The sequence below is a fragment of the Marmota monax genome, unplaced genomic scaffold (genome assembly GCF_021218885.2).
Source record: "Marmota monax isolate L192 unplaced genomic scaffold, Marmota_monax_Labrador192_F-V1.1 WCK01_AAM20220418_F8-fsc00083, whole genome shotgun sequence".
NCBI lineage: Eukaryota > Metazoa > Chordata > Mammalia > Rodentia > Sciuridae > Marmota > Marmota monax.
The window spans coordinates 7,366,028-7,377,865 of NW_026692848.1; the positions used below are offsets into that span (position 1 = coordinate 7,366,028).

The following is an 11,838-nucleotide window of genomic DNA, read 5'->3' on the forward strand; positions in this document are numbered from 1 at the left end:
CTGTTCTTGCTGCTGTTGCTGCTGTTGTAGCTGCTGCTGTTGCTGTGGTTATGGCTGTTACTATTGTTACTGCTGCTGTTGCTGCTGTTGCTGTAGATACTACTGCAGCTGCTGCTACTGTTGTTGCTGCCGTTGCTGCTGCTGCTGTTGTATCTCCTGCTATTGCTGCTGTGAAGGCTGTTATGGCTGTTCATGCTGCTGTTTTGGCTGCTGCTGTTGTTACTACTGCTGCTGTTTCTGGGGCTATTGCTGCTGTTACTGCTGCCCCTGCTGTTGCTATTGATTTCAATGCTGTTTCTGCTCTCAGTACTGCTGCTGCTATTTCTGCTGTGACTGCTGCTGCTGGTGCTGCTGCTGTCATTGTTGCTGTTGATGCTGCTATTGTTGCTACTGCCACTGCTGCTGTTGGTACTGCTGCTGTTTTTGATTATGCTGCTGCTGCTGCTGCTGCTGTGGTGGTGGTTACTGTTGCTGGTGCTGGTGCTGTTGCTGCAGTTGATATTGCTGCTATCATTGCTGCCATGTTTATTGTTTTTGCTCTTATTGCTATTGCTGCTGCTGTTGGTGATGCTGCTGTAGCTACTGCTGCTGTTGCTGCTGTTGCTGCCATGGTTGTTGGTGCCATGGTTGCTGCTGCTGTTGTTATTGCTGTTGCTATTGTTGCTGCTGCTGTAGATGCTGCTATTGCTGATGCTGTTGTAGCTGCTGCTATTGCTGCTCCTATGGCTGCTACCATTGCCGATGCCATTGCTGAAGCTGCTGAGGTTATTGGTGCTATAGCTGCTGCTGATATTGCCACTCCTGTTGTTATTGTTGATATTGCTCCTGATGTTGTTGTTGCTGTTGTTAATGATGCTGCTATTGTTGCTACAGTTATTGATTATACTGTAGTTGTTGGTTTTGCTGTTGGTATTGCTGCTGATGCTGCTGTTGATGTTGCTGCTGCTGTAGTTGTTGATGCTATTGCTTCTGTTGTTGCTGTTACTATTAATGCTGTTGTTGCTACTGTTGTTGCTAGTGCCATTTACACTGCTGAGGCTGTTGATATTGATGCTGCTGTTGCTGTTGCTGCTGTTATTATTGCTGATGCTTTTGCTGGTGTTATAACTGCTGCTGCTGATCATGCTATTGTTTTTGCTGCTGTTGTTGCTGATGCTATAATTATTGTTGCTGCTTCTGCTACTGCTGCTATCAATGGTGTTATTGTTGTTAGTTTCACTGCTGCTGTTGGTACTGCTGCTCTTGTTGAAGATACCATTTTTGCTGCTGTTGCTATTGCTGATGATGATGGTATTGTTGTTGCTGCTGCTGTTGCCATCAAAGGTGATATTGTTGCTACTGCCACTGGTATTGCTGCTCTTATTGATGATGCTGTTGTTATTACTGCTGCTGTGATTGCTTTTGCCATTGCAGCTATTGTAATTGCTGCTGGTGGTGCTTCTGTTGCTGCTCCTGTTGCTGGTGATGTTGCTGCTGCTTTTACTGATGTTGCTATTATTGCTGCTGTGGCTGCTGCTGACGGTGCCACTGCTGCTACTATTGTAGCTGCTGCTATTGCTGCAATTATGGCGGCTACTGCTGCTGCTACTGTGGCTGAAACTGCTGTGATTATTGGTGTGATGGCTAGTGCTGATGGTGCCACTGCTCTTAACGCTGTTGCTATTGTTGCTGTTGCTCCTGATATTGTTGTCACTATTGTTAATAATGCTGTTATTGTTGCTGCAGTTGTTAATGATACTGTAGTTGTGGCTTTTGCTATTGTTATTGATGCTGCTACTGCTGCAGTTGCTGCTACTACTAATGCTGTTGTTGTTAGTGCCATTGCTTCTGATGATGCTGTTGATATTGATGCTGTTGTTGCTGCTGCTATTGCTGCTGCTGCTGCTGCTGCTATTTTTGTTGTTGCTGCTGTTATGGCTGCTACCACTGCTGTTGCTTCTATTGCTGTTGCTGCTCTTGTTCATGATGCTGTTGTTTTTGCTTTTATTTTTGTTGCTGCTGTTGCTGTTGCTGTGGTTGTTAATGCTGCTATTGTTATTGATACTCTTGCTGCTCTTTTGGGCCTGGAGACTGTGGAAGCTCAGTAGATTTGTGTGTCTCCCCACCTGGAGCCTGAGAGGTTTCCTGCACCGTGGGGTGATTTGCTGAGCCTCTGCTAATCCCATCTCTGGTTGGACTGATCCATGAATTCTGAAGGGGAATTCTGTGGGAGCTGAGTCCTCAGGGCAGGCAACACCAGATTGAATATGACTATAAGGAAGGACATTTGCAAAGGGTTGGGCTTGGAACAGCACAATTGAACAAAAAAAGCATTTTTCCAATGAGCATCAGCAACATCCTGGCATTCACAGAGAAAAATGAAGAGAAAACTTCAATCTGGGCAGCTGTTTTCATTGTATTCTTCACTCATCATAACAACTGAAATGTAAATGAACCTTGTAGAAATAATTTCTCAATGTTTGTGTAAGAACTGATAATAGTATGTGAATTTTGCAATCATCATTTTTAACAGATTTAAGTTAATTTAATATTTATTGCGTTCTCTATTTCAGAGGAAGACAGAACACCCTAAAAAGGGAACTTACTTAGGCCAGTTCCACTTCTAGAGGAGAGTTTTTAAACACCCATTCTATTAGCTATTGACAAAGCTCCATCCTTTTTTAAAATGAGAATCACCACTCAATGTGCGGCAAAACCAATCCTGGACAAATCCTACACTGATTTTTTGTGTCATTTATTATCCACTTAATTTTGGTTTTTAGCCTCCTCATAATTTCTTTCTCCCCTCTCCAATTTTACTTCTTACTGCAGACCAAGGAAAAATAAAGAAAAAGTGATTTACCTCCAAATCAAGAAATCAGATGTTCCACTGAACTAAGGAGGGCGCTGCCCAGCCTGGCTGTGATGATGCCAAAACCAGAAGCAGAGATTTCTTCACCCACCTCGGCCGGGCAGTTCAGCTGGACTTGTGCTTGGGCTCTGTCCTGTAGACCTATGGCCAGCAGAATTTGTGGCTCTGCTGTGTAAAAACCCACCCGCAGACCATCCTGCCGAGACACTCTGTTCTCAGCATTCCCAGGATGACACCCATTGACTCACTGGAATTTTTTTTCTAACTTTTTATTTCTTTATTTGATTCCTTTCCCACAACATCAAACCAAAATACACAGAGGAACTGTGGACAAGGGAAACCAAATAGAAGTTGGGAGAAGAGATTTTGTTTTCTTAAGGAAATAAAACACCCAAAGCAATATTAAGTGGACCAGAATATGTCGAGAACTTTGAATAGGGCCTTGCAGGATCATAGGTGAAGAAATTTTTGAATACATTGATTATTATCTAGGATAGACTTGAAAAGAAATTCAAATAAAAGATTCAGAATACAGCTTGAGTCCACAGTAAGTCCTTCTGTATCTGTGCTGGATAAGCACCAATGTCTGCCCTCCATCAAAGATCCTCAGCAGAGTTCAATGGAGAACACAGTTGGCACAAGTCAAATCACAGATGATAACTTTTTGGCCTAGTAAAAAATTCTTGATCTTTCACTTAAACATTATCTATTGGCTTTTTAATATTTAAAAAAAAAAAAAGAAAATTTAGCTCTCTTCACCTCTCCACTCATCCCAAAACACTTCTCTCTTACCTTCAAACTGCTTTATCACGTTTTTATTAAATCAGAGTTGATCCTCACATCCCTGTGGCTACGTGGCTGCTACTGACAGCTGAGGCACAGTGTTTGTGGCTTTCTGCCTTTCTGCCTTTCCTGAATCTGTATTGTTGTTGTTATTTTGTTTTATTTCTTTTTTTTTTTTTTTTGAGCATGAGGAGGATCGAGGATTGAAGCCAGGGGCACTTAACCACTGAGCCACATCCCCAGCCTTTTTTATATTTTGAGACAAGCCCTCATTAAATTGTTGAGGCTGCTCATAATCCTCCTACCTCAGCCTCCTAGACACTGAGATTACAGGCGTGTGTCACCACATCCGGCAATTGCTTTGTTTTCTATGTATCCATCATTAATTCTTCCCAAAACTCTCTGAGAGAACAATACCCGTGCTCTTGATGTATTCACATACATCGCACACTGGTTTCTTGTCTTACATCTCCCCACCCCCTGCATCTCTGAGAGCCTGGAGCTACTGGTCTCCCCACTCTGTTTGGGCTGGTGAATCTTCAGCCTCCCGCACAGTCACTGGCCTGGGCTCTCCTTTCCCCCTTCCTGAGCATGCCCACTGCCTTTTTCTTATGTTAGATGCCCTGTCTATCTCCTGGATCCCAAGATATCCTCTTTTTTTTAGTTTCTCCCCGTATTTTGAGGAAGCACATCTTCTAGTTGTATATTAGTTCATTTTTCCATTGCTATAAAAAAAATACCTGAGACTGAGTACTTTATAAAGAAAAGAGGTCTGTTTTGCTCACAGCTTTGGAGGTTGAAAGCGCAGCACCAGTTCAGACTAGCGCCCCTTTCGTGCATCGCATATCTAAGATGGCATCATGGTAGGAGCACGCGTGAGAGGAGCAGTGACATGGCGAGGAAGAAGCCAGAGAGCAGGGAGGCACAGGTTCCGCTCTCTCATAGCAGTGCTCTCTGAGAACAACCAGGGTCCTCCAGAATGACACTAGTGCCCTCCAGGGGCAGCAACCCAATGGCCTAACTACCTCCCACTAGGCCCCGCCTCTCAAAGGTCCTATGACCTCCCACATCACCACCCAGAGGACCAGGTTTCCAGCAGAAGAAACCACAGGGACGCACTCAAACCCTGTCCACGCCACCAGAAACAGCTTCCCGAGAACGAGTCCCACCGTCCTTTATTTCTCTGCTGTCACACCAGGTGTTGAAACCTGCACCCTACATTTCCAAGCCCTCTGCCTCCTGCTTCCTCTAAGGCTCTACCAGTGGGCAGCACTGGCCCAAGGTAGGAAGGAAGAGAGAAGCCATTCCCCCGCAGCAGGCCGGACCGTGGCAGCCGCAGAGCATGGTCCAGCCCTAGCAGCGGCAGCTGCAGCCAACCTACCACCCCCAGCTCCAGAGCACAGACAAGGCCCTGGGCCCCACCAGGGCCAGTCCTGGTCTTTGCCTCCTCTGTCCAGCCTCCTTCTGCTTTCCTCTCTACCAGCGATTTTATAAGGAAGCATCTTATTAAATTGCCTCTATTTAAGAAACCTGGACCGGTTTCTCATTCAGTGTCTAATCACTGATTAGTCCTCTACTCGGTAGCGTGGAGAGACCCAGGAACTAGATGCCCAAATGAGGGAATCTGGTGTTTGTTCAGTGACGTGACTGGGACTGAACACATCGATGGCCTTATTGTCAGTGGCAAAGGGGGCGACCCTGGAGAATGGCCAGCATGGACGGTGTCTCTCCATGGTGTATGGCCGGGGAACACGAATGAAATGATTAGCTGTGGTTACCTGAAATCAAGCACCTATTCCAAGCTGGACTTGGGGAGCCTGAGACACGTTGAATCTGATCAATTTTGTGGGAATTGTGACCACAGAGTCTCAGGTAGGGCTGGCTATTTCTGACTCCACTAGAAACATTATAAAACCTTTAAAATACCAAGCAAGGCATTGTCGGAGAAGAAGACAGCTCCCGGTCATGGCCCTAAATGAAATTCCTGAGTTTTGTAGAGTCTAGGCTCTAATTTGCAAACCAGCAATTTTAGAAAAGATCTGAGAGAATTAAAAAAAAAAAAAGAAAAGATCTGAGAGAATATTTCCATGATTTACAACAAAGTAGGGCCTCGTGAGAACAAAAATCCAAGAGAGATAAAGCAAAAGACTGCAATTTGACTACATAAAATGAGACAAATAAAGCTAGTGATGCTGTACCCACAGATGTCCAAAGAGGAAATCTGGATGATCATAGATGTGGAAAATATTTGCACCACATATAAAATATCCAAAGGACTAATAGACAAAAGAAATAAAGAACTACTAGAAATCAATGAAGAAAAGTCTATCAGACAGAGGGAAAAATGATCCAAGAGTAGAAATAATCATTTACAGAAGATAACAGAAAATGTGAGTTAAGTCATAGAAAATATGTACATCCTCCTTGTTAGGGAAATACAAACTAAAACAACGACAAAATTTTTCACTCATCTGATTAGTAAAATTAACAAAAATTAGTAATATTGAATTTGGGAAAGGGTATGAGGAAGCTTTCATATATTTGTGGAAAGAATATTGACTGTGGCATTCTTTTAAGAAAGCAGTTTGGCAGTGTGCCCCCGTGTCACAAATGTGCACCTCTGACTTTACCATTTCACTGTGGGTATCTATCTATGAGAAATACAAATGTACACAGAGAAACTTTGAGAGACATTTGTTGAATCCCTTATAGGTTAAATCAAAAATAAGAAATAACCAAAGTCCACAAATATGAGGAATGTTTAAACCATGCTGAATCCACTCACCAGTCCAAAGGAAGGGAAAAGGCCTACACATGCTCCATAGAAAGACGGCCCAAGGTGAGTGTTAGAATACTAGTGTGAGAAAGTTCAGGTGCTCAACTTACTGCTGGCCCAGAGAGGGGTTGTTTGGGCCCGAGCAGCGGATAGGGAGGGATTTTAGACTTTTCTGTAGGCATTGCATTTTTATGGTTTTGTGTACATATTCGTGTCACATGATCATGTTACTTTTAAAAATAAATGATTAACCCTGGAAAGCAGTTATGAGGTTTCTTAAAATACTAAAGGTGCACTTACCCTATGACACAGCCCTGCACTCCTCAGCATTTATCCCAGAGAAATGGAAATGTTCCCCAAAAATCCCACACACAATTGCTCAAGGCGGTTTAAAACTGGAAACAGCCTAAATATCCCTGCTGGGTAGGCTATAAAGAAAAGTGAAATGACCGGGCCTGAGGATTCTGAGCAGACAAATCCAGAGAGGCCTCACAAGTGACCTTGACCTTGCTCAACTTGCAAACATAAATGAAACTTCGCTTGAGCTGGTAAATGATTGCATTCAAACCAGAACTGAAGCTCCGCCAACCAGCAGCAGCCAATGGACTTATAATTGTACAACCAAGGGCTTTTCAAAGGGCTGGATCAAATAAAGCAATTGTGCAGCCATAACCGATGGGGAGCTTCCTTTCATCGCTTGTGTGTTCATGCTGTGAGCTTGTCCCTCACACTTCTTCACCGGGCCCTGATCACTTCTGGTTTGGAGCTGTCCAACCCATGAATCACTATTCTCTTCGACTCTTTAACATTTCACTGTGTCTGACTTTACCTAGTGACATGGTGAGTGGTTAAACAAACTGATAGACCCAGCCAAGGATACCACTCAGCCCAAACAGAGACAAGCTGTTAGTAATACCCACATGGGAGAGAATCTCAAGGGCATCATGGGAGTGACAAAAGCCAGCCCAGAAAGGTCATTCTTGAAATGAACTCTGGAGAGTTGGAAAACACATTAGTGGGTGAGTATGGAGGTGGCCATGTACATCTACCCACGCATGTGATGACACTGAGCTATGGCCCCACATCACACCCATGCCTGTTCCTGATTTTCCATGTCTGTAATTAAATAAGCTTTAACCACATGGGGTCAAGGGCACCAGGGATTTTTCTGTGCTACCTTTGCAACTTCCTGTGAATCTATAATTATTGCAAAATTAAGATTTAAAAAAAATAGTGACAAATACACTATTTTTTAAAAAATGTAATGCCATAAAGGCCCAGAAGAGCTATTTCTCTATAGTGCGACATCTCAAAGATATCCATCAATGGTAGCTTTGAAATCTGAACAAATCTATCATTCCTCTCCCCAGAAGAATACCAGCACATCTGCACCCATGTGCACAGACTTGACAGATCCTTCGATCAACTAAGAACTCTTGCACAGAGTTCTTATCGTACAGTGATAAGTAAACCCCAGCCCCCAGCCAAACCCAGTCCGCTGCCTGTTTGTCAAATAAAGTTTCATTGGCACACAGCCCTGCCCATTTATTTATAGACTGTCTGTAGCTTCGAATGCAAATGCAAGTGTAGGGCAAGTGCACTCTGGGGACCTTGACTCGGACTTGTTAGCTCTTAAGAGCAAGCTCTGTGCCCTTCCCCACCCTCCCACTCCCTCCCCTCAAATGGTCTCAGGTCTTATCTGAGAAACCAGGTGCAGGTATAGCCAGGGTGCCCTCCATGACTCTCCAAGGACTGACAGCATAAAACCCAGAACTGCTGAGGAGTCACCAGTACAGCACCTTCCCGGGACCTTCCCTGTCACCCATGTGATCTGTATCCCTGCATCTTCAAGAGACTGTGTTGGCTTATCAGTGCCCAGCCCATCCCCAGCCCAGGCCAACCTGCTCATGCAGGAGGCAGCATCCACAGGGAATAGCAAAGCTGTTCAGACAAGCATCTGACACCCTTGGTCAGTGCTGTGTCCCTTGGCCCAACAAAGTCTGGTTCTATTGCAGTTGTGTCTGTATCTGATTCTTCTGATGGAGACCTCACATAAGAGCCCACAGAGCCAGCGACACAGCCTGCAGGAACATTGGAGAAAAGAAATAATAAGAGCCCAAGGAAGGCAGTGGCTTCATATTCTTTTATTTTATTTTATTTTTTATTGGTTGTTCAAAACATTACAAAACTCTTGACATATCATATTTCATACATTAGATTCAAGTGGGTTATGAACTCCCATTTTTACCCCAAATACAGATTGCAGAATCACATCGGTTACACATCCACATGAAAAAAAAAAAAAACAGGAGAGAAATGAATTACAGTAGATGGGGTAGAGAGAGAGGATGGGAGGGGAGGGGAGGGGGATAGTAGAGGATAGGAAAGGTAGCAGAATACAACAGTCACTAATAGAGCATTATGTAAAAAAGTGGCTTCATATTCCAAACTGCGTTTCACTTCTGTGCACCTGAAATTAAACACAGTTTGCTGGCAGACAAACAAGTAAGTAGGCAGGGGGGCGGAAAGGTGGTACTTTAGAAAGAATAACAACAAACTACACATCAGTTTTGCCAGTGGGCTGTGCTCAGAGCTCTGAGGACCACCTGATAGATTCCTCCCCACAGCATGGAGTTGAGGCAGCCCTTCTCCCTGGAACCAGGGAGCCTGAGCTGTCTTCAGGGCGTGGTACCCCAGCTGGGAGGAAACACGTGAATGGAAGGCCAACAGCCTACTCCAACTGCAGGTTTCAAGACACGCTAGGAAAAGCCCTCTTATCCAAAGCCCATTTATCAAAAAGTAATATTATTTTAATTTAATCTTAAAAGTAAATATATATTTCTTTGTCATCAACGAAGGAAAAAGATCTTTTCTTTAAACGTTAAGTCTTTCAGTAATAGTTCTATGTGCTCTTTCTTGCATCAGCCACATTTACTCTCTGTTTCTGATTTACAATTTGGGTTTCTTAAAAGCAGAACTAGAACTAGAAACACTCGGACACATTCCAAATCCAAGACCCCAGGCTTCTTCAGCACTTTTTCTTTCCCGTGTGCTCTGTCCACAGTTGACTTAGACAATACTTCTAGTGATTTCCATCTTAAGAAATTATAATAAAAGTGAAACTCACTTTTACATTCATATTTCATCAGGTGACATAATAAGTAATCAAATTAGGTTATTATAATATCAAGTTTAATGAGGACAAACAGAGTTGGAAGGAAATCCAGTTAAATCGCGGCCAGTCTGAAACTCACTGGGTATTTTTTGGGGGGGAGCAGGCTAGAATGTGGCCATCTAGCCACACATGGGGCTCACAGCTGGTTTTACAGAAGGGGGGTCCCGTGAGTGGCTAAGTCAAGGCGGGTTGTATATGCCTAAGGCTGTTGTTTTAAACAAAACATGGAGTTGTTATTTACCTCACAAAAGTCTCAATAATGGGAACTGTTATGGTTTAGATATGTCCCCCAGAATCTCATGTGTGACAAAGAAAGTTTAGAGGTGAAATGATTGGATTATGAGAGCCTCCACCTAATCAGTGTGCTAATCCACTTGAATGGATTACTGGGTGGTGACTGTAGGCAGGTAGGGTGTGGCTGGAGGAGGTGGGTCACTTGGGACATGCCTTTAAGGCTTATATCTTGTCCTGGTTGAGTCTCTGCTTCCTGATTGTCAGGCCCTGACTCTCCTCCCCCACACCCTTGCACCTGCTCTGCCTCTCCCTGAGCACAGCACCACGGAGTTGGCCGTCTGAGGACTGAGCTGGGTGACTGTGAGCCCCAAATAAACTTTTCCTTCTCTAAGATCGTGCTTGTCAGGTTTTGGGCCACAGTCATGAAAAAGCTGACTAAAATAAGGAGAATGCCACCAAACCCCAAGAATAAGGCTCTCCTCCCCTTTCCTGGTCTGACAGATCTGAGCAAGGGTCCCTGATGGCCAGGTCTGTGAAACAACCACGTGGGCCCGCCTGAGTTCTGGGATCACAAGTGACTAGAAAAAGACCTCATTTGCAACACAGTTTCCTCTACTTAAATCATGAATCATTCTTACAAACTACAAAGATAACAAATGTTGAAGCTGTTGGCAATAAAATTCCATTGAGAAAAGGATCCACAGGGGCAGTGAGGACCCTGAACGGTCAAGTCCAAGGTGGGAAGAGCGCCAGTCTTGGGCTGACGTGGTCCTTGAGACGTCTCTGGTAACATTTTCTTTAAGGCAGGAAAAGGTGGAACAAGAGGCTGTCCTTGTCACCTCTCTCCAGCTGCTAGAATTTTCCAGTTTGTGTGACACTATGTTCCCTCACTCTGCCTTCACTGGCTGGCCAAGGACGTGACAAGCCTGGCCCATAGTGTTTTTCCTCAAGCATGTCCCCTCTTCAAGGATGGGGCCAGAAAAACTGAGAGGCCCCCTCCCTGGTTCCTCTTTTCCTCTCTGTCCTCTCCCCACCTGCCCCAGGTGGTCCATGGATCCCTGTCCCATGACACTGGCCAATCTCGCCTCCAGCCCTCCATCAAAAGACACCAGCAGCACGTCCAGAATCTGAGGTCTCTGTTGGAGTGACTCGTGGGCCAGAGCACCTGGATCCTGTCAGCCAACCTGCTGTGGAAACTGTCCCCAGCCCCAGGGCCTTCAGATATCTGAAGTGCTTTGTGCCCAGAGGCTCCTAAAAAGCAATGGCTCACACGCTAGGCCTGAGGCCATGGTCCCACATCAACCAGAACTCTCCAGCCCCAAACTCCCTTCCCAGCTCTGGGATTCAGCTGGTGGTCTCTGGCAGACACCGTTTCCCACTGGAATTTTACTGCCCATGTCTAAAATGTTTATCCTCTTTTAATCTGGATAAAAAGAACTTTGGAAAAGTCCATATTTGCATTTTGTTTGCCCATTTTCTAAGCCATCCTTTATCCCCAGAAAGGTCACAAGCTATCCACAAACTGATGTCCAGTAACTATTTTTCGGTGAGGTGCAGGGACCCAGGAGGAGAGAAGCAGAGACCCAGCTCCGGAGCATGGTTGAGGGGCCACGATTCCAACGCACCACACCGCACCACACCGCAGAGCCTGACCTAGGGCCGTGCTGTGTGCACAGCCTCGGGTAACGTCAGGCCATGGCCGCGCTCGCAGAGGGGTCCTGTGGGCAGTTTCTATTTGCAGTCGTTGCTGCTGAACAGTAATGCCAGCATCGCGGTAGGCACCCGGGAGGGGAACAACTTGGATGTGGGTTTTGATTTCACAAGGGACAGAGGCAGGGAACTGAGCAATGACAGCACAGTGCCATCAGAGCCCCCTGGGAGGAGGGCAAGAGCCCGGCTCACTGGCCTGCTGGGCTGGGACTGTCTCCCCGGGGAGCTGACATTTAGCTCCAACATAAAAATCAGCAGCGTTTGCCAGGCAAAGAGCTGAGCCAGGGCCAAGCGGTTGGGAGCGGGACG

At 45.2% G+C, this 11,838-nt stretch overlaps 1 protein-coding gene across 1 annotated transcript in view; it reads left to right on the top strand.

Annotated features, from left to right (window-relative positions):
• Positions 1–3,016, top strand: part of Slc22a2 (solute carrier family 22 member 2) — a 31,014-nt gene extending 27,998 nt beyond the window's left edge. The window contains exon 11 of the mRNA XM_046449380.2: positions 2,812–3,016. Coding sequence (XP_046305336.1) covers positions 2,812–2,878 — 67 coding nt within the window. The 3' untranslated portion in view covers positions 2,879–3,016. The remainder of the gene's footprint in view (positions 1–2,811) is intronic.
• The last annotated feature ends 8,822 nt before the right edge of the window (positions 3,017–11,838 follow it).